A 27,904-nucleotide genomic window follows, 5' to 3' on the forward strand; every position below is an offset into this window, starting at 1 on the left:
AAAGACATAATCATCACATAGGAGATAAAGATGGTACCTGGGACAGAGTTTTTTCCCTTTCCAAATATGAATACAGAGGAGAAGATTCCTGAAGGCTGCCGTTCAGATTGAATTGGTAGAAAATACAGAGTGAACCACCGGGCTCAGGCAAGCAACTGCTGTCAACACAGTTATCCATTTTGAGAATTTAAAAGACGCTAGTTTCTATCAAAAAGATGTCCATAATTATCAGCACTGTTGCACGTCTACTGAATAGTTATTATTGCTGTTCAAAATGATGGACCTAACACAAAATGCCACTCTTAATATGGTTAACTGTTCATGTTCTTTAATGCAATATTATTATTAGGAATTTGAAAACTTACAGGTAGAATTTATGCCTGCAGTGAACAATTATCGTGTTTTGTCTACTTGATGTTTCATCCCTCATTCTTTGAGGAAAAAAGGGCCCTGTTCTTTTCAAGAACTGAGTATCCCACTTCAATCATGTGACTCTAATGGGAGCTGCTAAGTATAGTATCTTATACCACACCCACCCACTCTAACAGGTGGAAATCTGGTCCAGAGCTTAGACAGTAGCGGCTTTTACTCTTCAAGGGGTAGAGATTGTCCAGGCTGTGAATATGTAACTCAAACTGGGTCAATCTGAGTGCTTCTCCGGGATTTTAGAAACTGGTGTTTGGTGAAGGGTAGATGGACAGAAGAGAGAGGAAATATATGTGATTTTGGAGCTGTTAGTATCTACTGCTTCACTGATACGGAGAAAGTCGGCTGAGAGTAAAATTATCACAAGAAGAGAAACAGAGATAAGAGATAAAGAGAGAAAATCCTGGGGTCCCAGTCCTTGTTTCTTAGGGGTTCCCACCCTCTCTGATGGCTGCCTATGTGAACCAGTACACCTCCCTCAGTTTAAGTTGGGTGGAACACTATGACACTTGTAGAATAATGAGTCCATCCATCCATCTATCCATCCATCCATCATCCACCCATTCATCCATCCATCCATCTATCCATTCATCCATCCACTGTCTCACAAAGTTAATATCTACTGAAAGCCAACCATGTGTCAGGCTCTGTTCCAGGCACTGTGTCAGGTGTAGGAGATAATGCAGCGAATAAAACAGAAAGAGCTTAGCCCCTTGGAGGCAACTGACTTAATATATATAACAGGCAATCATCATAGGATCATGGGGATAGAGACAGGATCAGGGGCAGAGGGTCAGGAAAAATCTCTCTTGGGAGGTGACATTAGGCAGGCTTGCAAAGGAAGTGAAGGAGGGGGCTACATAAAATGTGAGATAAGACCTTCTGGCTGAGGGAAGACAAGAGCTGAGATCATGCGTCCATTGTATTAGCCGAGCTCATTCTGCACACATGGATAACAAGGGCATGACAGCCACCTGTGTTGCAGGCAGAGTCCAGCTGATGCGGAGGAAGGCTAATGGACTCCCTATGCATCTGCAAGGTCCATCTTCAGTGTTTGACTTAGGTGTAAGTTATGTAAATGCTTGAGATCAATTTCCTCATAAGTAAAACAGAGGTACAACTCATCCTTGAATTAGGTCATTTTTTATAGTCACTCAGCAAATACATGTGGGGTATATCTTACACTTCAGGCAGAGTATTAGCCTTGTGGAGCTCATGGTCTAGAGAGGAAGAGAGGATTTAACAGGTGTATATGTAAATATGTATCATATTTATGTCATATATAAAATAAGAACCTTATATTTGTATAGATACATAATAACTTTCAAATCAGTTTATTGAAAAGAACTGAAGCCCATAGTCAGTTATAAAGCTGTCGCTGATGAGGGCTGTCTTGACTGTTTTGATTTATGAGGATTTGTTTGAGGAATAAAAGCTCAGTTGAATTCTTACAATGAGTGGGAGGTTGGCTTTGATAATTTTATGCTTCCTTCTCAGGCTTTCTGATTCTAAGGTTAATCAGAAGGAAGAGAGCCAACTTCTACCGTGGGCTTACTAGGGGCCGAGCGTTATAAAGTATATATGCTTTATTAGGGAAGTTCTGAGTCCCACCTCAGGGCATCATGAGTTGGGCATCTAAACTAGGTGAGAAGGGATGGGAGGGTGTCAGCTGCCTTCACTTTCATGAGAATCAAATAAGATGACATATGTAAAATGCTTAGCATAAAATTATCAAAGCCAACCTCCCAGTCATTGTAAGAATTCAGCTGGGCTTATGTTCCACAAACAAGTCCACGTAAATCAAAACATTCAAGACAGCCCTTATAAAGCCATAGCTTTATAACTAAATATGGACTTGAGCTTTTTCCAATAACCTGACTGGAAAGTCATTTTTCTTATCCCCAATATAGCACCAGCATGTTAAGTTACAGAGAATATAATTCTTTCATCAGCCTGACAAATAAACAAGTGTATAGGCTACCTATGCTAGAAGGAGGCGATAAGATAAACTCCAAATCTGACTCTATTTAGAAATATGAATAAAGGGGCTGGGCCTGGTGGCTCATGCCTGTAATCCCAGCACTATGGGAGACCAAGATGGGTGGATCACCTGAGGTCAGGAGTTTGAGACTAGCTTGGCCAACATGGTGAAACCCCGTCTCTACTAAAAAAGATACAAAAATTAGACGGGTGTGGTTGTGCTCGCCTATCATTTCAGCTACTTGGAAGGCTGAGGCAGGAACCCAGGAAGCAGAGGTTTCAGTGAGCCGAGATTGTGCCACTGCACTCCAGCCTGGGCAACAGAGCAAGACTTCATCTCAAAAAACAAAAAACAAAAAAGAAAAAGAAAAAGAAAAAAAAAGAAATATGAATAAAGGAAGGTTGGAACACCAGGTGGCTGTCGGCCTGTTGAAGAAGCTATTGTAAGGTGGAAAATGCATACCAGCAAGTGTGATCCTACTGCACACATACATTCCTGACATTCTGTAGTCACTTGGTTCCCCGCCTCCTGCGTAAAGGAATTGATTCCTCTGTTGACAATTCTTGCATCCCATCTCCAGGTCTCATTTCCATCTGTAGGCTATGCAGCTATAATCACACCTGGCATCTCAACTGCTAATGCATCAGCCAGTCTGACTCTGTCCCAACCCTGGATGAAGGAGACTGAGTGACTTACATAATGACTTTGCTCTTCTTCTCTGAGGTGGGTGAGCCACCAAACACCCAGCAACTCTGACCCTGAGAAATAATGGGACAGATTTTCCCTCTGTGCTCTTGGCAGAGTGGGGGGTTCTTGAAAGGGACATGAGCAAGTTGATGACAAGATATCAGAAGCCCCTTTTCTAGGGAGGCATCCCCAGGAAAGCCTCAAAATGCATCTATCTGAGCCCTAATTAAACTGGAAGTGCTGAATCCAGGGCACAGTGATATTTGAATGCATATTTCAATGAATTTTCTTCATGTCTGTATAGAAAAGGCTCTGAAGGTAGATTTAATAATTCACTTGCAGTGTCAAAATCTGCACGATTTATAACCCTGTTGGTCATGAAAGAAGGAAAGCAAAGAACACCCTGTTGGGAGTCTTGAGACCTTGATCATCTACTCCTGGTGCTTATGGGGTGTGTGATGTGGGATGAGCCTGTCCTCTCCAGGGACCTTGGTTTCCATAGAATTATCTGCAGAGATCTCTGTGGTGTCCTTTCACTCTGCCTCTGGGAGCCACGAGCTGCTGAAGATTCTCTAGTGAATGTCCTGACACCATTACTGTCATTCACCTAACCCTCCTTTACGATCTCCTCAAAGGCCCTTACAGTCCCAAGTGGGTCCAGGAAAGAACCACGTGGTTCATTTGAAAACACACCCAAAGGAAACAGAACTGACACTGTCACTAATTGTCTCTTCCAAGTGGGATTTTGTATGGATAGGGCTTCATGGAAACACTTGGGAGGATTTGACTTGGCCTCCCAAAGGCCATTGTTCTCAAGTGGCTCCCCTCTAAGGTAGTCCAGGGTCCTCTCACCTCCTCTGCCCAAATTCTGTCAGCACTAGGAGGAGAGCATTTGGACTTAGTGTCCAGGAGATTGATTGTGAGGACTCACAAGTGATTGGTCAATAATAATCGTTTAAAAATGGTTTCTACATGTCATATAGGTATATAGATAGATGTGGTTTACTGGGAAACCTCCACAGTCATGAGGATCATGAATTACAGTCTCGAGTCAACTTACCATCTGTGAGCCCAAGAACAAGACGAAATGATATATCATGAAAATAACATGGTCTTAATATTTGGACCTGACTTTGAATTTTGGTCTTGCCACTCAATCTCAACCCAACCTCTCTGAGCCACAATCTCCTCTTCCACAAGGGACGATATTAGGGCCTATCTTACATTGTGGTTGTGAAGACCAAATGAGATAACATATGCAGAACTCCTGACACAGAACCCAGACCCTCAATAAGAGGCTGCTGCCATGATTCCTATTAAGTTTCCCTCAGATCAACCAGAAGGAAACCAGCAGAGGACTATGGTGGTCAGCAACAATGTGACCCCAAAGACTCTATCTTGGGACCAGCATGACCTCCCATGGGGCCCTACACCATATGGAGCAGGATGCTCTGTCTTGACACAGAGATGGGAAGAAGGGAATTCATAATCAGAAACTTACCTGGATGCTGCCTCCAGCTGTTCTTTCCTAGAAAGAGAAGAGGGAGAAAAAATAAAGCATAAATTACGTGAAACAGCTGTATCCTTCCTCGAAAGATTGCTGCAAAGCTTCTCTCTGAAGATGATGGAGCAGAGTTGAGCTCTAGGACAGGATGGTCAGTGTGGAGGGAACCAATGAAGGAGGTGGGTTTACCCATCCAGACCCCAGCCCATGCTACTCCTGTTGGCTCTGAGGTTTTCAGGGCTCTTTTCAGCCACTCATTCATTCATTTATTCATCCAGAAAATGGTTGCTGAGCACTTACTCTGCCCCAGCTCTCATGTTGAGCTCAGGAAATTTGTTTGGTGGTGGAGACAGACCAGGAAACCAGGAATGTCATAATGTAGCAGTCACACACCCCCATAACTTTGTCACTACCATTGTCATCATAGCGAACATTGTCTTAACTCAATTAATCCTCATAACAACCCTATGAAGTACTATTATCATCCCATTTCCCTGAGGAGAAAATTGAGGCACAGAGGGATTAAATGAATTGCTCAAGGGCTCACAGTTAGGAGGCAGCAAAGTCAGGATCCAAACCCAGGTGATCTGGCTCTGGAGCCCTCAATCCTAAATGGGAGGTGCACCAGCCGTGCTTTACACATATTCATGACTCCAAGCCTTTTCTCAGGCTCTCCTTCTGCCTGGAACTCCCTTCCTCTTTTCCCTGCTTGGAACAGCCCTACTCATCCTTTATGTCCACCTGGAGGGGCCCTCCTAGGGGTTCTTATTCAATTGCCCAAGGTCTAGACCGAGCAAATCCCCTCACAAGTAGAATGGTACTCTGTCATTATCACGTGGATCACATTGTAGTAGAATTACATGTAGTCTTGTTTTTTTTTCTTGTCTAAAATATGAGCACTCTGGAGCCCAGCACATGAGAGTGCTCACTAAATGCTGAAAGAATGACGGGCCTAACATAGGGATCCATGGGTGGGAGGGATGAAGACAGAACAAGAGAATCATGGCAGAGAAGTAAAAGAGTTAAGAATTTCTGCTTTGAGGGTCAGCTCAGCATTTAGTTACAGTGTGGCCTTGGGCTGCCCATACATTCTCTGGGCCCATTTCCCCACGAGCACAATAAAGTGATGAGTTAGCTGATCACAAAGCAGGTGGACACAGAAAGCTGTGACTCTCTAGGATGTTCTGAGTCTCTGAGGCCAGGAGAAGTAGGAAAGGTAGTAACGGGAAGGAAAGGGCAAGGGGGCAGCTGAAGAGCATATTGGAAGAGAAGGCATGGTAGGGAGAAAGTTTAAAGGATTAGCACTGTCCATTCCTCTTTCACTCTCCACGATGAGTATTTCATGCTTCCTCTTCTACCATCAGACTTCTCTCACTTCTCCACCTTCCTCCCAGCTGATGACCTTGACTCCCCTCTCACTGAGATCTACCCATGGTCTCACCATCTGGCTCCACTCACTGGACTTCTGTTTTGTGCCACTGGATGAAGGGCCCATGCTCTTAATGAAGGCCCATACTCCACAGACCAGGCCATCTCTGCTTCTCTCTCCTCTAGTCTTTCCCCTTCTCCCATATGCACATTTATCCTTCTCTACTAGACCCTTTCCATCAAAGAAAAAAATTCTTGGCCTCACATCCACTCCAGCTGTCACCTACACTCACTGAACCCACTTGCTCATTTCCTCATCACCCTTCAGTTCATGTCATCTGGTTTCTGTGTCCAGTACTCCACTGAGATTGCTCTAGCCAAAGCCCCAGCCAACTCCAAGTCACAACATCCCATGAGCACATCCTTATCTTATCTTCACTACCCTTATGATAGGAAAGGACCAGTGCAGTTGACCTGTCCAGTTAACTGTTAGATCCCCAATACCAAATAGAGTGCACATAAGGGATGATCAATAAATATATGCTAAATGAATGGAGTAAACGAATAAAAGGGTTTTAACAACATTCCAGAGTGTTCTAGATCATGGTTGTTAACAGTGGTTTCCCAGGGCAGTAATTCGAGGGCTTCCTTTCCCCTTCGGCATCAATACTCCCTTGCAGCCCAGATTCAATCAGCCGAGACCGAACACTTGCTATGGGCTAGGGACTAAGACAACTACTCTCACACATTTTACTCAGTTTGACCATCCAAATAACAATCTTCAAAAATGGGTCTTATTATCCAAACAACCCTTGTGTCATCTTACTTTTATCCAGTTTTCTCCCTAAATAATGTTTTCTTCCCAGAGATACAATGCAAAATAAAAACATAGGTTTTGGCACAAGACCTGGGTTCCAATCTTTGTTCCATCATTTATCAGCTGAGCGATATTAAGCAAGCTAATTAATCTCATTGACTCTCTTATTCTTTACCTATAAAAATGGGGTTATGAAAAATGGAGTTACCCCTTCTACTTACCTTCCAGGACATCCTAAAGCTTAAATAAGATAGTATGTATGAAAGCAGATCCAATGTTATTTGGCCATAGGAAATGACTAGTGCATATAGTCCCCTTTCTCCATTTCTAAGCACTCCAATAATCTTGACCCTGGTCATAAAAGGAACAAGTCCTGGTTACACAATGAACTACCTGTTCTTGGTCAAGTATTTTCTACATCGTGGGAGAAGCCTTCTTATCTCCATTTCAGTTCTCATAGCTAACAATTCCAGAGCTGTGCTGTCCAATACAGTAGTCATTAGTCATAGAAGGTTATTTACTTTAAAATTAAAAAATCTGTTCCTCAATTGCACTGCTAACAGTCAAATTCTCACTAGCTACACGAGGCTAGTGGCTACCATATTGAATGGTGTAGCTATAGAAAATGAAAAGTCAGACATAATTCCACTCTCCCTACCAGGAATAAAACAATGCACATGCTCTGTTGATAAAAAGCAATGTCTGATTTTTAATAGCTTCTCTCATCCCTGCTTCTATATAAGAATGTATAATCTGCCATCACTCCTACCCCAGCATCTTCCTGTACCCCCTTGGACTCTTATGACCAACTTGTACTAAGTCCATTCAGTCTCCACTGGTCAGCAGATCAGAAGACCTGGGTTTGCCCTCAGTTATGCCCAGCATGGTATGTGGCCTGAACTTCTTGGGGGTTCCTGAACTTCTGGGGGCTCTCAGGTTTTTCTCACAGAAAATTGGGTTTGGACTTGAAACTCTTTGAAGTTCTTTGCAATTCCAAAACAATGAGTTTATAATTATAATTTGTAATAAAAAAAATAAGAACAGACCACTGTCATCCATCACTGCTAGCCCCCAAAACACAGATACTTGCAAATTAACAAAGAACTACACTAAGCTGAAATTTGTGATATGGCATCATGTTGCAGATGGGCTATGCAACTTCATCCTTCCAAACCTTTGGCAGGAATCTAAAATGGTGCAGCCACTATGGAAAACAGTCTGGCAGTTCCTCAGGAAGTTAAACATAGACTTACCAATCCTACTCCTAGGCATATACCCAAGAGAGCTGAAAACATATGTCCATAGAATGTGTATGTGAATGTTCATAGCAGCATTATTCACAAAAGCCAAAAAGTGGAAACAACCCAAATTTCCAACACCTGATGAATCATTAAACACAATGTGGTATATATAATCAAATATTATTTGGCTATAAAAAGGAAAAAGGTTCTGATAGGCGCTACAACACAAATGAAACTTGAAAACATTATACAAAGTGAAAGAAACCATGCATAAAAGAAAGACAATATATTATATGATTTCATTATACTATGAAATGTTCAGGATAGGTGAAATAAAGACAGAAAGTAGATAGTGATTGCAGGGGCTGAGGAGAAGAGGGAACCAGGAGTATCTGCTCATTGGGACAGAATTTCTTCCTGGGATAATAAAATTGTTCTAGAATTAGATAGTGGTGATTGATACCCCACTTTGTGAATATACTCAAAACCACTGAACTGTTCACTTTAAAAGGGTACCTTTTATGGTATGTAAAATCCTCTTGTGAGTTTTGAAATGTATCTCAAAAAAGTTGTTATTAAAACAAGCATAAACAAAAGACAAGAAAACCTTTAGGAGGTAGGTAAGAAAACACCAGTGTGTTGTCAGCTACTTCTTTGCCATTAACATACAGAGTGGGTTGGAATTCAGGGACATTCTTTTCCCAAGGGACTGCCTTGCTTCAGAATGGTTGCTAAATGAATTTCTCTAGGGACATTATATTTTCGTCCTTGAAAAAAGAAAGAAATATATTCTCTTAGTTTAAAAACCATTCTCATATCACAGCAGCTGTCTGCAGCACAATGTATTCCTCCAAGTCTCTGACAGCTAGGACAATGCCTTATTTATAATACATCAACCCAAAAGAATGGGCCCATTGCCAACACCTTGGGATGCATACCAAACGGAAATTGTCTTGGTTCTGCATCCAAAGTGTTCTTGTTTGAGTTCAAGGTCACTGTGGTCTCTTAAGGGGAAGTCATCTGCCCATTCTAAGAAGACTCTGCTTTATGCTATCCCAAATCCTCAATGATTATAACAGGGATAGCATTTTAGAATCAAATGGAAACATGTAAGTCATGTTCTGAGCAAGTAAGTCTAGTTACAAGTAAGTATACCCAAACTTTCCCATTCTTTTATTGAAGACTTGCTTCCTCTGACCCCTGTAACTCTCCCACCAGTCATGGGTCCCTTTTGCCTGTTCTCTTTCAGGTCCTCCTTCTACTCTCCCTTCGAACTGCTTTTACCTTCGTCTAGGCCCTCATTTCCTCTTACTCTGAACCCTGCAATATTTGCTAGCTGATCTTCTTGCGTTGACTTGAGTCCATAGATCCATCCTCCACGCTCTTTGCTATCATCTTCCTGAAAAGTAGATCTACTGATGTCATTCTCTGGCTCATCTAGCTTCTCATTGCCTTCAGGATCAAAGTTAGATTCCTCTGCAAGTCACCCGTGACCCTCCACGGTTGTCCCAGTGATTAACACATACAAGGGGATCAAAAATATTAGTGGACGGAGTACCCTGAGTGCCCTGAACAGAAAGTGGCACCTGCCACCAGAACCTTTTGAGGGGTGAAAGCAAGATAGGAGGTGTGTGGCGGTGGTGATCAGGGGCCCAATCTTTCAGGGTCCTGGAGGTCATGGTCAGGTTTTGGACTTTCTTTACTTTGTCATGGTCACCGACTGGAAGGTTTTATGCTGGAAAATGAGTTGCAATTCTCTTCTGTTTCCATAATCTGGAGATGGGAGTAGAAAGAGAAATTGAGGATAATGAATGTGTGTGTGTGTGTGTGTGTGTGTGTGTGTGTGTGTGTGTGTGTGTTTGCAGAGGAGTTGTGGCTGGGCACAGAGAGAGCCCCCTATCTAGTAGCATTGGGTTATATGAGGGTCCACTGAACCTGTAGACACAATGACAGAAACTTGCTTTGAGGCAGGTTCTAGCCCCAACTATGAGGCTAACTGTCCATCTATGTTTCTTTCCAAGTCAAGGGTTCTAGGAGTCCAGCACACTACCCACACACTTAACAATCTGAGCTCAGGTCCCTGGTATCAAAAACAAAAAAAAACAGTCTGTTACAGAAGCTCAAGTAGTGAAAAGATCATGGGCTTTGAAGGCCTCCAGATGTAGCTGACATTGGTTCAAAGTGTCAGAGCCTGACTCTACTAGCTTCTCTGAAAGTAGCCTGGGAGTACAAACCATTCAGCCTGGCTCCAGGTGTGGACTCTGGGCCACTGGCTCAGCCCCACCCCAGGGGCTCCTGTTCAGGATGCATTTACCATCACACCTCCATAATTGCTGAAAGTGGAGGCCAGATCTACCTTTGCACAATACCCCCATTAAGTCTGATGCACCTCAAATCTTCTGACTTATTTTATAGGGTACCTGTGGGGAATAAATGAAATATGAACTCGAATGCCTAGAGCATAGTTGACATCCAATGCATATTAATTTCCCCGTCCCTTTTCCATAACCATAGAAAAAGGTTCTTATTTTTCTCTGAGATCTTTAGTTCAATCTCCCACCCCTGAGAACACGAAACAGCATCTCTGGGTGGCCAGAGGACTCTTCCTGCTGTCCTCTTCTGCATTTCCTTTCCTGGAGTCCAGAGTAGTCTGTAGGTGCAGGCCATGCCCAGGTTGGAGGAACATCCAAGATTTCAGGGTGGCTCATTGTGTGGGCTGCCCACTTCCTCAACCCACTGATACTGCTCACACATTGATCGAACCTCTCCTTATCAGCCACTCCATGCTACTCCATGCTGGCTAACTGGGAAGCCCTGGCTGCACAGAGGAATCACCTGGGGAGCATCAAATATACTGATGCTGGGGCCCCAGCCCTAGGGATTCTGACTTAATTAGCTTGAGGTGTGGCCTAGGCATCAGATTTTTTTTCTTTATTTTTATTTTTATTTTTAATTTTTTGAGAAAGGGTCTCACGCTCACTGTGTTGCCCAGGCTGAAGTGCTGTGGCACAATCTCTGGTCACAGAAACCTCCATTTCCTGGGTTCAAGCAATTCTCCTGCCTCAGCCTCCTGAGTAGCTGGGATTACGGGCACGCACCACCACGCCCGGCTAATTTTTGCATTTTTAGTAGAAATGGGATTTCACCATGTTGGCCAGGCTGGTATGGAACTCCTGACCTCAGGTGATCCACCCGCCTCAGCCTCCCAAAGTGCTGGGATTATGGGCGTGAGCCACCGCGCCCAGCCAGAACTGTTTAAGCTACCAGATAATTCTAGTGTGCAGCCCAAATTGGGGAACATTGCCCTGAAGAGTGTTCTCCAGGGACCCGTGAGGCCACAGACACGAATACAGACTTTAGGAGAGATGGCTGGTCACGCCCTGAGCATTCAGGTGAGTCCCCACTTGCCTGAAGAAAGGAAAAGAGACGACTGATTCATAAAATCTCCATGTCGCCACCAGGTCAATTCTGTTGGGGTTGGTAGCATAATACCTCCAGGCAGCCTGAGGGGCAGAAAAGAGGGGCAACAATGAGTGGGCACCACCTGAAACTTTTGCACAGAATCCCACACAAACAAAACAATGTTTAAGCCCTGGACTCCTAAGAATTTGAATGTGCATTGAGCCAACATTCAGAAAAACCGAGATTCTTGGCTTTTTGAAGCTACTTTGGGAAGAAAAACTTCCTTGACTATCTTGGAGCTATAATTGGTGTTGTGGTGAGTGGGGGAATGGAGAGATGAACTGGAGTGGAGGGAGAGAAGAGAGTGGTAGGCATTAAATCCCTGAAAGGAACAAGTACTAAAGGCCGGTGCTATGGCTCACGCCTGTAATCCCAGCACTTTGGGAGACCAAGGTGGGAGGATCACTTGAGGCCAAGAGTTGGAGACCAGCCTGGGCAATATAATGAAACTTCATCTCTACAAAAAAAAAAAAAAAAAGAACAAAGCTGGGCTTGGTGGCACGTGCCTGCAGTTCCAGCTACCTGGGAGGCTGAAGTGGGAGGATAAATTGAGCCCAGGAGGTCGAGGCTGCAGTGAGCCGTGATCGCACCACTGCACTCCAACCTGGGTTGTAGAGTAAAAGACCCCGTCTCAAAAAAAAGTAAACAATAAAATACTTAAAAATAAACAGAAACAAGTGCCACTCTTTCCAGAAGATTCCCTGAGACTTCTCAGTCAAATATATAGGAGAACAGAGTCTTTTGTACCATTTCTGGGTGCAAGAGAGAGCCTACCAGATGAGGTTTTGACACAAATATCCTAGAATCTCTAGGATTCTCTGATAGTTTGGGGTGTGGGGAGTTAATGGGTCAGGCTCTTGGAAACTGGGACAGGCCTAGGAACCACAATATGCGGGATGACATCACGCACCATCTAGAGTCAGGCACACAGACCCACAGAGACACTCACTACAACTGGAGAAAGCTCACCAGTGGGTGGCCATGCCCTCGCACACAGGCAGCTGTAGATAGGACACTCTGCTTTCCTATTCACTGTGCCCTCATCCTCCAATAACCCATTAAAACAAAGCAGGAACTCCCTCTGAAATATAAGAGGCAACACTTCTGCCTCTCTCATCACCTTTCACTGCTCCCTGCAACCCCCAGCCCATGTGAAGCTAGTGATGGAGATGGAAGGCTGGCAGGTGCATGTCCAACATCCTCTGGTCCATGGTTGTCTACTGGGCAGCACAAATGGGAAAAGTGTTTAATATTTTGCACATGTAAGGCATCTCTTTCTCTCTTGGCTTATGGGCTCTCTGCTTGGCAGATGTGACAGAGACTGTTCTCCTTGTAGCTGATTGGCTAAGTATCTGGACTTTAGGCTGACTCTTCCCTATGGGTCCCTAGGTCAAATCTGAGGGGAAGTAGAAGGAGAAGAAAGCCTAGTACAGCCTCAGGTCCAAGCCAAATTCTCATCTCCAACACACCATCAGTAAAAAAGCTGAGGCCACGTGCCACAACTCATGCCTATAATCTCAGAACTCTGGGAGGCCAAAGCAGGAGGATGGCTTGAGTGCAGGAGTTTGAGACCAGCCTGGGCAACATAGTAAGACCTCATCTCTACAAAAAAAAATTTTTAAAAATTAACCAGGTCTAGTGGTGTACATGGTGGTACATGTGGTGGTGCATGCCTGTAGTCCCAACTACTCCGGAGGCTGAGGTGGGAGGATTGCTTGAGCCTGGGAGATGGAGGCTGCAGTGAGCTATGATCGCACCCTACACTCCAGCCTGGACAAAAGAGTCTCAAAAAAAACTCAAAAAACCACCGTATCAAAAAAAAGCTGATAGGTTGATCCTTGAGTTCTGTGTCTATTTCTTGCTTGGCTTAGAAACTGAATGAGAGAGTGACAGGATTGTCACCTTCAGTACACAGAAGAACAGGTGAAATAGATACCCATGGAAACTCCCATAGCCATCCACAAGTAAGCATGTGCAAGCAGGCCTGCTCCTGCCTAGGCACATTAATACACACACACACACACACACACACACACAGACACACAAGACACACAGACACACATGGAATCCTGGGTCCTGTCCCAGTTCATGAGTATGTCCCCTCCACATGTGCACACATGCACACACACACACACACACACACACACACGTATGTACATATGCATGGATCTTAATCCCATTCCAGTTCATTCCCAGGCAGACAGACCTGAATGAGCTCAGCAGCTGGCTTCCTCCTTTTCTCAAAGTGCTTCTGACGGTGTTGCTCCTGCACCTTGAGGGCCAGCCCGGACCCCAGGATGCCCTGGAGGGAGAGGCAGGCAGGCAGTCAGCCCCCAGCTAGACTGTCCCAGCATTCCCGCTTCATTGCCAGGGTAATGGAGACTGTAGGGCTCAATTGCACTTCAAGTCCTTGCAGTGACAACATTGTACAAAGGAGGGAAGGGGGAAAGAGCCCTTCCTTCTCCTGAAGAGAGTAGGGAGCTTGGTTAAGTGAAATGAGCCTTGAAGTCAGGAAGACCTGGGTTCCAATTCTGACACTGCCACTTTCCAGGTGTGAGGGCCTGGGCAAGCCCCTTAGCCCTGTTGCATATTGGTTTTTTCTATAGGGATGTGGGATAATAATACCTAATGCATGATTAGAAAAAAGTGAGATAATCTTTATAAACTGCCAGTAAGGGGTACTGCACAAAATAGATGCCCAGTAATGTTAACTGAGTTTTTAAAATATTTTAGCTGCTTGAACTGCCACGTGATACTTTGACTATAGCCGGAACTTCCCAGAATTGGGATCTGTTTTGATTTTCAGGTCAGACTTGCCAGTGGATTACGTGGCCAGAAACACACACTTTCCAAGCTGAAAGAGAACGTGAAGATCTTGTAACATTCCTATGGCCCTGACTCATCAATGAGAAAACTGAGATTTAAGAAGGTCATTTGCTCAAGGTCAAATAGCTTAGGAAAAAAACCGACAAGGTAGGGCTGCAAATAGAGAAAGAACATCGCCAATGAAAGAATGGAAGAGGAAGTGGGTGGCAGGGAGATTGTTACTTAAAAGTTTTTTTCAAGCTTCATGATTAAGAGCCAGGTTTTAGAACCAGTGGACTTGGATTCCTGGCTCTACAACCCAGTAGCCTTGTGGCTGTACAAAATTTACTAACCCAATTAAGTCTCGGGTTTCACATTTAAAAAATTGAGATAAAAACAGCACCCGACCCATAATGTTGCCATGAAGGTTAAATGAAATGATGTGGGTAAAGCATTTGGCATGATTCAGGCACACAGTGAGTTCAACAAATGCAATCTGCTTTCATTATTATTACATATCTGGACACTGGGCGTTGGGGAAGTTACTCTATCATAGGTCAAGGCTTATTCTTGAGAGACATGTATTTTTTACATAAGCCAGTAAGTAACAGGACAAGAGAAGGGAACTCACATAAATGAAGGACCTGCTCTGTGCAAGGCACTGGGAATGCATGAATGAAAAATATAATCCCAGAACCCAAGGAATTCACAGTCCTCTGGGGAAGGCAGATCTAGAAATGTGTAATCCTAGCATAGGGCCAGAAACTCCTTTACAGAATTATTCCCAGAGTTATGCCCAGAGCGACTAACTCAGCCTAAAGAAGGCAGCATTGAAAGAGGAGTTGATGTGTGAAGAAATCTTTGGCAAAGGAAAGCAGCAGGGCCCGTGGCAAAAACGCAGGATCATCATGCTTAAGGGAATGGCTAGGGAGTTGGTAGGGTATAAGAGGATAGAAGATGAGACTGGAAAGTTGAGCTGGCACCAGGCGGTAAGGGGTCCTGCATGTCACATTGGGGATGTCATATATCAAAGGTACTTACCGCTGGAAGGGCAAAAAAGGAGACGCCAATTAAGGAAAAGGTGGCAGCAATCAGACGGCCTTCCCACGTTTTGGGTGTCTTGTCTCCATAGCCAATGGTGGCCAGTGTGATCTGAAGAGAGAAGAGTTCAGACATGGAGTACCACATGGAGAGGAATATCAGGAACATGTTAACTGAGCTCCACCTGTAAGCCTCTCCCCATCAGCTTGGGCAATGCTCCCATTCATAACAAGGTTCGCTTAGGAGAAAAGACACCAAGTACCTAGTAACTTACATGGATGCCTTGAGACTTGTTGATAAGTTAAGGGTTTCCTACCTTAGTCAATCAGTCAACAAATATTTCAACATTTGCAAATGTGTATGTACATGAGCATTCATGTGTGTGTATATTTGTGAATTTGTGATTTTATTTATAGCTATGTTTGTGAATATATGTGTGCTTGTGAGTATATTTGTATGTATTGTATATATATGTGTGTATGTCTAATGTCTGTGCATGTATCTGTTCTGGTGTGTTTAGTATATTCTTATGTGTGTTTACATGTTTATGTTATCAGTATACATGTACTTATGCATGTGTATCTGCATGTGAAAGGCAGGATTATCAGAGCAGTTGACAGTGTGGCCTCTGGAGCCTAACTATCTGACTTCAAATCCCAGGTTAGCCACTTACTGGCTGAAAGACCTTGAAGTTACTTAACTTCTTCATGCTTCAGTTTCCCTACTTTTAAAAAGAGCTAATGATAGAAGTTGTTTGAGTTTAAAGTAGGTTAGTGAAAGTAAAGCACCCAGAGAGATGCTCTGGAGCAAAGAAAGCCTTCAGTGAATGCCAGCTTTAGTACTGTGTGTCCTTGTGGGTGTAGGGTTGTGTGAGCACACATGTGTATCTGTCACTGGGTTTGTTTGCACATGCATGGCTTGGCTGAAAATAGCCTATGACTAATAAGGCTAAGTCCATAAACGACCATGCAACCAGGCTGTTCCAAGCCCTGGCTTCTTATAAACGCCAGAGAAAAGTCAATTCCAAGTGCCCACCTTGAAGGAGGGTCTTCTGTCAGCAGGTTCTGAGCTGAAAGAGGTCTAGAGCTTACCTCTGACTGCAGAATGCAGCTGCCTGGCTGAACATGCTCATGTGATGCCCTCCACCTCTCTCTGACTCTTGACAGTCAATCTCACAGAGTTGGCCTCCAAGGTAGTGACTCACCAGGCCCCACCACAGGGCATCTGCATAGGTCTCAAACTCCTCTTTCATCTCCTCTCCTTGTGCATCCACCTCTGGGACGTCTTTCTCAACCAGGTAGACAAGAAATGAAGAAAGGATGAGTGTCAGGAAACCGATGTACCAGGCCGTGATGAGTTCCTGAAAGAATGAACAGTGGACATGAAAAGTGGTCACTGGGGAGTCGTTGAGTGGATGCTGGAGCCAGACACACCAGAGTTAGAGTCCAAGTTTACCAGCTCTGTGACTGTGGTCAAATCACTCACCTTCTCTGATCTTCATCCTCCATCACTGTAAAATGGGATCATTAACATGGTAGTTATTTCATCATTAATTAACAGAACAAGTGTATGGCTCCAGGAGGAGAGGAAGATTTCTAGCTTAGGGCCACTTCAATATCACAGCTCAAGAGGCTTCAGAGGAAGGCAAGAAGGCAGGAGGAAGTGGCTGCTTCTTCTAACACAAGGCTCAGGACTCAGGAGACTTGGGTCTATGCAGGAGTGCGTAGAGCAAGGAGAAAGCTCGGTACAACCAGGAAAGCAGGGTCTCTGTCCAGAGACCCAGCCCTGACACCAGTTTATGGTGTGGCCTTGGGCAAATTCTCCTCTTCTCCCAAATCTCAGGATCTTCATTTTTTAAATGAAGGGACAGAGCCACAGAGTTCCTGAAATCGTTTTGTGTACCACTGGTGAAATGCAGCTTTACATTAAATATTGATTTAGAGCCTATGCAAAAGAAGGTATCAAGCCTGTAATTTCATGGACATTATCATATAATAGACTAGGACATATGATTAAGTAAACAAGAGTAAGGTGATTTAATGAAAAGTGTTAAGTAATAGTCAGGATGGTATGGATGGAAACTTCACTGAAGTTTCAAAACCCCTAATGGAGACAAGACCTAATGCTCCTTCCAGCTCCAACTTTCTCTCTTTCTCTCATTCTATTCCAGTTTCAAGATTTATCATAGTAGGTTGGGCAGGAAGAAAGGCAAGGTTATTGGTGAACACAATCTGGAGATTTAAGACTGTCTGTCATTCTTGCTGAGTCATCTCAGAGAACAAAGTTGTTCACATTGATATCCTTCCTGTATCTGACCATCTGCGGCCAGTCAGCTGGTCCTTCTGGGCCAATAGAATCTTCCTGACAGGGTTGCTTCCTGCCTCCCTGCAGGACTTGGCTCACATGGGTCCTGCAGTCTGAATAGCCCTCCCACACTGGGACCAACCAAAGAGCATGGAGTCATCTTCAGACCCATGTCACCTCCACTATGAAATTTTTCTAGATGTTTGCTCCCCCAATGAAAGATAGAGTTCAGCTGTGGTTCCTTTATTCCCTCCCCATTTTCTAAACATACTTCTCCAAGCCTCCAACATTTTATTATGCTCATTTGCTATTATGCTCTGGCCTTGCCCACAGCATCACATACACATTGTACGGGTGTGAGTTTGGTCTATAGCAGAGGGGTTCACTTAGATAATACAGGCAACCCAGCCAGCCATTCTCTTTGGTGAGCGAGGTTCTGTGCTGCAGGGAATTTGAGGACAGAAACGTACATGGACTAGTCCTTACCCAGTGACTGCCTGGGCATAAGCCTCTTGCCTATGGAGTGTGGTCCTAGTGCTTATATGTTTTTTCATACTCTCTGGCCCCCAAATGCAAGTCAGAAGTTTCATCTGGCACTTAACCAAAGAAATCATTGTCTGTTTCTGTGTGCACATAAAAACTGACTGTTCTGGATTAATAAGAGATGGTATAACAGTCACCAATAAGGAGTGAAAATGGGTCCTAATTCTGTACTTTGGAGTCATTTACTTTGCAGTTATTCCAAATAATTCTGACTTTATACATTTTTTGTTAGCAGCTCTGTGGCAGAACCTGTGACGGTTCCCCAACAGGTAGCTCCTCTACCTGCTGAGGCTCCCCTGCAGTCAAGTTGAGGCTAAGGGAATGGGGTCCAGCCAATATGGAAAAGTGATGGGAGTGAATCCCTCCTTGTCCCTTAAATCCATTCTGCAGGATTCTCCAGGTTCCTTTCCCCTGCCTTGGTGACTCAAGTCCTCATAATTCAAGATGAAAGGGGCCCGCCCAGCACACATCGGATAGATACACTGTAAGCCAGAAGACGTCTAGGTTTTTGTGCTGGGTCGTGGGAGCTCTAGGGCTCATTTATTTTGGGAGGAGAACCTGACCTATCCTAACTAGTGAAAGCATTAACTGTGAAAGTTTAACCCTGTGCAACAGAGCCTCCCACACTTGATCTTTGAGTGCCCAGAAGAGTTAGCCATAGTACCCGGCCCAGAGTACAATGAACAAATGAATGAAGAAATGAATTGTTAAATGTCCATTTGCCAGTACTCTTGGTGATTTCCTTGGGGAAGAGCTTCCTCCCAGCTCTGGTAGCACAGCTTTCGGGAGGACTCACAACATGTACTTTGGAGTCTAACAACAGCCCGTAAATCTAAGTCTATGTGCAGAGAGCTCTGCTCCAGAGCCCATTCCCACCCCTGGGAAACAGTCTCTGCCTCACTGGGGTCTGGCTGTTATGCAAATCCATATATACTGAGGAATTATATCACAAACTTCCAATGGTCTCTGGTAATTACATGGCAAAAGCCAGCAGGCACTGGGGATCTATTATAGTCTATAGGAACACAGGACAAGGGCCTAAACCAGCAATTTTTTAGCACCAGTGTTGACCAGAACTGTGAATCAACTCAGCTCCATGGATACAGGTTATGGCTGAACCCATAGGGGTTTTATTAACGTGTCCTTTGATAAAAGATAAAATAGAAGGTCAGGAGGAAGAAAGCGGCCTGTAAAGGATGCTCTGACCTCACTGATTCTGCAGCCAGAAGTAGCACAGACAAAAAATAAAACACAAATGGCAAGAAATTGCATTCTAAGCTGAAAGATTCCCAGGTATTTTATGCTTTCATTCCACTTTATGTCTATGCTTATGTGTATGGTGTGTGAGGAACAGCATATTCAGAATAAAAAACATTACTATTAATGAGCACCTATGACTTACCAGGCACTTAAATGCACATTTTCTCGCATGAGCACCCAGGAGGATTCACATTTTTACCATTGAGGAGGCTCATTAAAATAGAATGACATCTTTAAGGCCTTCTGGCTGGAAGGTGGCAGAGCTGAATTTTGAGCCAAGTTGCTGTCTGACTCTCAAGCTCATATTCTACTCCAAGATGCAATCTCATAGGAAACCACTACCCCTTCAACGCATCTAGGTGCATCCTTGAGATAGAGAACCAGGGGTTGTGTAGGTATGTTCTGGAGCTGTCCAGCTACAGGTGGCATGGTCACGTTAACACGCATAAGGAAAACTCTAAGCTCCTTAATGTCAAATTGCCCAGGGCTCACTGCCTCAGGTCCAGCTCTCCAGAAACAGAACCCAAGAAAGGGATTTCAGTGTATGTGACACATTTCCATGTAATTATTGAGGAAATGGTCATAGGGTTCCTATTAAAAGAGACCTAGGTGGGACAACAACAGCATCTATTATGCCTACCAGGGTGGGTGCAAAAAGATACTCTCTTGGGAAACAAGGTAAGCCTGGCTTTGTACCCCCAAAGAACATCCATCCCAGGGATTTCTCCTGATTTCTCTTCTCGGGATTTTTTTTCTGCCTGAGCTGAGACACAGGGGTTTTCCTTCATTCCTCCAGAATCCAGCTAAAGCAGCTAGATTAAAACAAAGTGCTCTCAAAGACCTGGGTTAGGAATAGGAAAGAAACACAGGCAGTACCATGAATCCACATGAACTGGATTCTGGCTGCTTGGGTTCCATACCTGCTCAGCCACATGGGACTCTGGAAAAGGAATGGACTGAGTTCCACCCCTCCTGGATTCTGATCTACCTGGGGGAGGTGAGCACCACCACCCCAGCAAACCAGCAGCAAACCACTGGACACAAACCCTAGAACTGGAATGCCAGGGTTTGTATCCCACTGTGTGACCTTGAGCGGGTACTTCGTCTTTCTGTGTTTTCTTTCTTATCAGTGTAATGGAGTGGCAATAGTGCCTGATTCATGGGATGAGCTAGTCCTTGTCAAGCACTAAGTTGTAGGCACTGTGCTTTGGGCTTTACATAATAATTGCAACTGAACAATCTCTATGAGCTTGGTACCTTCTAAGTGCTCTTCACATATCAACTCATTTCATCTTCATCTAACCCTATGAAGTCAGTGCATTATTATTCTAATTTTATAAATGCAGAAACCAAGACACAAAAAATTCTCAACGTCACAGAGGCAGAGTTCAGATTCAAACCAACCTGTGTGATTCCCAAGCCTTCTTCTCCCACTGCATGTGGCCTTGAATGAGCTCATTCCATCCTCTCAAAAATCTGAAGGAATAGGCATTACCATTCCTATTTTAAAAGTGAGAAAACTGAGGGCCAAAGAGGGCTGAGCAACTTGGCCAAAGTCTTTTGCGTATGGTGGAGCCAATACCTAAGCTCAGTTCCACCTGTTCCTGCTCCCTGAACCACACCTGCTCCTGCCCCTACCCCAGCCCCGCCACTTCCTGTTTCTCCTCCTCCTCTTCCTCTTTGTCGTTATCATCAAGGGTGGCAGAATGACTGCCTTCTGGGGACACTGTAAAGGAAGGGATGTCATGGAAGGGCATAGGTGGGTGGGAAGCCCATGTGGTCCTGTAGTTTCTCCACCACACTTACTTTGCTGTGGGCACAGATGGCTGAGCCCAGAAGCTTCCAGGTGCCGCCTCTCCGGTCCATCCGCAGCATGCGCAGGATCTGCAGGAAGCGCAGGCTTCGCAGGGAGGTGGCCAGAACATTGCCTTGGTTTCCCACAGCAACCACTGGCACAGAGGCAATCAGCACAAAGATGTCTGGGAGAGAGGACAGACAGAGTGGGAGGGAAGAGGGAAAGGAAGGTCATGCGAAAGCAATGGCATCATCATAGGTGCTGTTTGCTGGCAGATCAGCATGTGCCAAGCAGTGGGACAATCTGAGCACTGCTGTTGAATCTTGCCACCAACAACACATGGTAAGTGGGATTATTCTCCCATGACTGATGAGGAAACTGAAGCTCTGAGCCTGAGTGACTTTCCAAGGCCACCTGGCCAGAAGTAGCATAGGCCTACCACACTTTAATGCTGGCTCCAGAGCAGCAATTTACCAAGGACCCTAGCAGTGTGGTCCTTGAGATTCACTCTGGGGCCCAGAGGACAGCTGCAGCTGCTCAGCCTATGGAGGTAAAGCCTGACACTCAGACACTGTTTCCATATGTGTTTCTCCTAAAAGCATCACCTGAGGTAGGAACTTGGGTTCAAGTAATTTATTGGAAGATGATGTTAGGAAGCAGAATTGACGGCAGAAGGAGAGAGAGAATGTAAAAAAAAAAAAAAAAAAACAATGTTAGGGGGTGTTATCAAGGCCACTGTTGAGTCCTTTGAGCTGTAGACAGACTTCCCAAGATTATTCATCTGAAAAATGGGAGGCTGGGACATCTGTTTCTTGCCTCCTGCTGGTTGAAGGTCATCCCTAGCATTGTCAATGCCCCCACACATCTGAGCTACACTGGCCTAGTGATCTCCCTAAGCTTGAGAGAAGGCCTTGGGGTAGATTTTGGAAAGAAGTAAGGCCCACCCATGACGTGGGATGCTGGTATCAGGAGATGGCATGAGAATGTCCACTACAGACATTTCAGAGATGGAAAAAGGGGATGAGACACTTCAGAGATGGTTAAGCAGGCTCCTGACATCAAATCCTCTAGTATGGAAGAGGGAGGAACTGATCTGTTTTCTATTTCCTTGTAGTCAATTCCCATATCAATTATCACCCCACTTTCCTGCAGAGAGTTACCAAGTGAAAAAGACCATATGGCCAAGTAAATTTGGGGAAAACCTCCATTAAATGGGTTTTACAAAATTATTAGTGTTATTTATTTTCAGTGTCACTAATTTTTTTATTGAAACATAATAATTGTACATATTCATGGGGTTTGCAGGGCTTCTCAGAGTCTTTAATCTGCAGATATACACTGTGGTTCTCAACTATACAAGTGAAGAATAGTCTTTCTCAAAATATTTTGACCATGGAACTATTTTTTGCAAGGGCTCCAACGGTTCCAAGGAACACACTTAAGGAAATATTTGTCCACTGGGAAAAGTTCAAGCTCTGCAAAGCCCTCTGTGTTCTGGCTCCTGGGAATCTGCCAGAAGCCTGTGTAGTTCATTGAGCACACATCTCCATATCTTTGTGTGTTCTGGTCTCTCAGCTTGGAATAAACTCCTCAACTCATATCAAGGCACATTTGCCAAAAAAGCTGATGCCGGCCAGGCGCAGTGTCTCATGCCTGTAATCCCAGCACTTTGGGAGGCCGAGGCGGGCAGATCACGAGGTCAGGAGATCGAGACCATCCTGGATAACATGTCTCTACTAAAAATACAAAAAAAAAATTAGCCGGGCACGGTGGTGGGTGCCTGTGGTCCCAGCTACTTGGGAGGCTGAGGCAGGAGAATGGTGTGAACCCAGGAGGTGGAGCTTGCAGTGAGCCGAGATCGTGCCACTGCACTCCAACCTGGGCGACAGAGTGAGACTCTGTCTCAAAAAAAAAAAAAACATAAAAAACAAAAAAACAAAAAGCTGATGCCTTTCCTACCTTATTAAAGTGTCCTCCAGGTGTACCTAGCCTTTGGAAAAACCTGGGGGTCAAACCGATACTGATACATCTGCATCATTTGCCAGGCTTCTCAGATTATCTGTGCAAACCTATCTATCTATAATGCTTGCAGAGAAAACAAAAGAACACCAAAATGTGTAGTAAACACTACGGTCTAAGACGCTCCATGAGGCAGTTCTGACCCATCTTCACTCAAAATGGCAGGGTCCGAGGCTGCCTTGAATATGAAAGCCATCATGTTCATGAGCGTGATAACCATCCTCTTTCCCATAGGGCAACATTGTGGAAGAATTGGATATGAGTACAGTGGAAAACACGGCAACACTAAGTAAGGACCGTGTGATGCTGAGGCCCAGCCTCATCTCGCCGGGGAGGGTGGAGGGGGACCTAGAGCTCTGTGACCGCAGCTGATCTTAAAATAGTGGATACTTCCCCATGGGGGATGCACCTGTCCAGCAGGGGTCTGGGCTCCCATTGTCGGGATGTTCTCAAACTGAGAAGGAGTCTCTTTGAATGTGGGCACAATCCATCATAAAACTACCACCCACACACTCAGAACTTCTGGTCAGCCTTGGATAGGTCACGCAAAGAAGAAAAATAAGTCTGCTTAATTGTGCTACACTTGCAAAAAACTTGGAGGGAAGAAAAAGAGAGAGGAAAGAAAGAAAAGTGGGGATTAGATACTGAAAGAGGGCAAAGGAAGAGAGAAGAAAGAAATATGAAAAAATCATTAAAAAAGTCCTCCAATATTGTGCGCGCGCGCACACACACACACACACACACACACACCTTCCGTACATTCAAAATTCTGAGAAAAACCCCAAAACCTCAGAAGTCCAACCTTAGCAACAGGTGGGAATAGGGCAGAGATTTCAGCTGGGAGTGGGCAAGACAATGCAACTCCAGGCTGCACAGACAGAAGCCTGGCACCTGGGACAAAGGACATGGTCCAGCTCTTCTCTGAGCTGGCTGTCCATCCCTGAAGGACTGTGTTCAGTCCTGGGAATGACTTTTCAAAAGTAAAGTGAAGAATGAGTAGCATGCTCAGAGGAGAGGGAGCATGATGCTGAGAATGCGTGATGTAAGGTAAGTTGAAGCCACTGATGACGTTGTTTCTTGGTAAAAGAAGACTCTTCTGGAGTAGAGAGGGGGAAAAAAATGTCTAGACTCAAATACTTGAAGAGTATCAGAGGAGTTAAAATGAGATAAATGCCTGGATGAGTGGTGAGCACCTTGTGACTAGGGGCATGCAAGCAGAGCCAGGTGACCACTTAATGGCTGCTGCTGGGGACTGGAGCATCAGACACGATGGTAAGTTGGACTAAATGCCTGTGGAGGTCCTTCCAGCCCTGACACTCTATGATCCTGTAATTCCAACCGTCCCATGGATTTGAAGCTCCAAGACTCCTACCTGTCACTCAAGGAGATTTTGTCCTGCAACTCCATGGATTTTAGTCCACACTGGACCAATAAGCTGGCGAGAGTTTCCACCTCCTCTACTATCAAACTGCCTGCACACAAATGGAAGGATTCCAGTGACACCTCTCAAAGCAACCATTGGATTAAGAAGCAAGACCACACCTGGGTGTTAGGACAGAATCCACTGTTTCCTGCATGACTGAAAAATGACTCAGATCTGTGATCCTCTGTTTCTATTTCTGTACAATGGACATAACGTGATGCTGTAGAAGTAGATTCTCAGCCAGCAACGGTGTCACGCCTACAGCTTCCGTCCCAACCCATCTGGAAATGTATGGGTAACTTTGATTGTCACAGTGACTGGGGGTGCTACTACTCCAGGGACTGGGGATGCTCAATACCCTGCAACCTGCTTGCTGCTCCACAACCCAATTGCCAAGAGTGACACCCTCCCCTGCCAAATAAGAATCCCTGTCCTGTGCAGTCCTTATAAGGACCAGTCACAGAAGGAGGAATTTGAGGACCCAGAAGGTTGACACTGTCCCTTCTCATCCAGGCAGCGTCAGGGGCTGAGCTGGCCTCCACAGTGCCGTGTGATTTCCCAGAATAGCTGCTTAAACTTTTCTCAGAGAAACAATGCCCCAAAAGAAGGGAACTGAGGAGGCTGGGAGGCTCAGGGTCAGGACTTACCCAACATGCACAGGGGCTTCCTGGCAAACTTCAGTCGGCCCCGCCAGCCTTTGTATCGGCAGCAACATCCAGCAGCCCAGATCCTCAAAGCAAACTCGGCTCCAAAGATGAAAATAGCAAATGTCTCCTGCATGGAAGAGCATATGGAGAGGCACTGATTAACCGAGATCCACTTGTCGGGAGCTGGTGATTTCTATTCGGAAGTTCTGAAGAACTCCATTTTGTGTTGTTGCTGGTTGTCTGGTTGGCAGGGATGGCTGGGGATAGGGGTGGGGAAGGGGAACCGGGAGAACAGGTCCATCACCGCCATTCAGTTTGGAGGCCTCCCATCTTCATTCTGATGTGCTAATTGTCCTTAATGCTGTTAAACCTGGCACAGTGATTACTCGTTCTTTTTTCTATGTTTTTGTTCCAATAGGTCAGCTTTAAAAGTCCCTTTAATGAATGAAAAGCCCCTAAGAAGTGCAGTCGGGTTGAAAAGAGAGATATCAGTGAAACACAAACTGTTAATTCCACCCAGTGCCTGTACCCTGGCGTTGCTAATTGTGGCTAATGGTTATTAAGCCTGGCTCCTGGGCCAGGCAGCCCTCAAAGTGTTTGATAATATTATTCTCATCTTACATTTTGAGAAACCAAGGCACAGAGTAGTTAAACAAGTTTTTCAAGGCAATGAAGTGGAGAAGAAGGGATCTCAGGCTCAAGTAACTAGGCTGCAGAGCCCAGGAGCTTAAGCACTCTCCAGGACACAGGGTCCCCCTTTCCTTCTGCAACTCCCTCGATGATCAGACACAAACACCTCTGCCTCTCTCTCTTTTGTGACCTCCCTGGGTGCCCTGAGGCATTGCTGCTCCACGACAATCCCTGGAGCCTAGTTCCTGGAGTTGGATGGTTTCCAGGGAGTTCCACACCGAGGTCTAAGCTCTGGGACGTGCCGTTGCAAACCCCTGCTCTCAGAAGGAAGAGCTGACTCTGGTGCCTTGATGGCTTGCCCAGTGTGAGAAGAAGGCTCCACTATTTTAAAAGCCCTAACTAGGGGGCCACAGCACTGCCCTGTGTGCAGGATGGGGCCTCACCCCATGCAGTCGGCATTGCCCTGAAGAGGCAGGGCTGACTCCTGATCATGCAAGGGTGTGGTCATTCAAGGGGCCAGTTGACCAGTGCTGTCCTGTGGCTATAGAAGGAGCAAGCTCCTGTTAGAGCCTCCTCTCAACCAGGCACTGAGACTGGGCCCAGCCCATGTCTGCATTTGCTGCTCACCTGACCTTACATTTTTTAGGCAATGACTTGAGCAAACAGAGTCAGGGGTACCTTAGCTGACTTGCCCAAGAATTCTAATCCTGCTCTGTTTCCATCACACCACCTGATGGAGGACAGAGAGTGAAAACAAATGCAGGCCCCGGGAGGGGAGATTTAGAGGTTTCGTGTATAAATGGAATTCTGTACCTGGCCTTGGAGAGAATGAGAGATCCTTGGAGTTTAGATTGTAGGATACCAGGAAGAAAAAGCAGAGACAGGTTTTAAAATGAAACATGCCTTTGTGTTACCTTTTAGAGGATTGGGAAGCTGTATTTTATAATTTAATAACATGCATTGGTTTTTGCTTTGACTTTATTTCCCCTTCTCTCTAATGTGGAATAGCAAAGCTTTACCAGGAATGCCATTCTTCACCCCACATGTGCCCATGGCAGGCCATACCAAGTAATGGAGGCTTTGCTTTTCCTTGGGCCTGGACTTGACTGGAGACTACAAGAAGCTGCAACCAGTCAGGGAGGAGTGCACCCAAGGGCAACCTCCTTTTCATCACTGTGGAAGCCCAACCAGAAGCATTTACCCCAGAATACAATCTTACCAGTAACAGAAGCCAGTCTCCCGAGACAGTCTCATACTCCTTGAATGTGGTCAGGACAGCCAGAATCAAGCACCCCAGGACAATCAGGAACCTAGAGGGGAAGAAAGAAATAGACTAAGGAACCTTTGAGTCATAGCTTGCGTTGAGGCTAAGATGGGGAAAGGTGTCTTCCAGGATGAAGCTACAACTTCCACTGGACATTGACATGTGCTTTATATGCTATCCCATTCAATCTTCACGACAAACCTGCAAGGCAGGCGGAAACGATCACCCCAGTTAAACAAAACAATGTGAGAGAAGTTGACCAATGTGCATACTTTTACTTAACCAGCTAGTTAGTAGAATCAGCTAGCTAGAATTTAAACTAGATCATCTGGTTCCAACCTCGAGGACATTGCTGAAAGTCCAAAAGTCAAGACAACTTTTCACAAGTCAATAAGAATATGAATTAATTAATAATGTGTTCCACACACATAGGACTTATTTAAAAATATATGAAAATGTTTTCTCAGAATGAAGAAAACACAAATTTATTCCAAAGATTGAAAAATTCAGCAAAGGCTTCTGTTACCAAGTATGAATATTGTCGCCAAGTATGAATATTGTTCATTTTTACAGTCAATGGAACCTCTTTCAATTGGGGATCTTTGGAATTGTTTTTGAAATGCTAGAAAGAAGAGGAACTACCATACTGCAGCATGCAGAATGCTGGTCCTTTAAAATTCACAGAGA

At 44.9% G+C, this 27,904-nt stretch overlaps 1 protein-coding gene across 2 annotated transcripts in view; it reads right to left on the bottom strand.

Moving 5' to 3' along the window:
- The window catches only part of KCNQ3 (potassium voltage-gated channel subfamily Q member 3), a 360,565-nt gene that overhangs the window by 38,045 nt on the left and 294,616 nt on the right, over nucleotides 1–27,904 (bottom strand). For both annotated transcript variants that reach the window (XM_031013871.3, XM_055349232.2), the window contains exons 2-9: nucleotides 27,173–27,263; nucleotides 25,324–25,450; nucleotides 21,246–21,418; nucleotides 16,537–16,692; nucleotides 15,333–15,443; nucleotides 13,693–13,788; nucleotides 11,433–11,527; nucleotides 4,596–4,622 (exon numbers count right to left, since the gene is read on the bottom strand). In XM_031013871.3, the coding sequence (XP_030869731.3) occupies nucleotides 4,596–4,622; nucleotides 11,433–11,527; nucleotides 13,693–13,788; nucleotides 15,333–15,443; nucleotides 16,537–16,692; nucleotides 21,246–21,418; nucleotides 25,324–25,450; nucleotides 27,173–27,263 (876 nt within the window). The remainder of the gene's footprint in view (nucleotides 1–4,595; nucleotides 4,623–11,432; nucleotides 11,528–13,692; nucleotides 13,789–15,332; nucleotides 15,444–16,536; nucleotides 16,693–21,245; nucleotides 21,419–25,323; nucleotides 25,451–27,172; nucleotides 27,264–27,904) is intronic.

This window comes from Gorilla gorilla, chromosome 7 (assembly GCF_029281585.2).
Source record: "Gorilla gorilla gorilla isolate KB3781 chromosome 7, NHGRI_mGorGor1-v2.1_pri, whole genome shotgun sequence".
NCBI classification, from domain to species: domain Eukaryota; kingdom Metazoa; phylum Chordata; class Mammalia; order Primates; family Hominidae; genus Gorilla; species Gorilla gorilla.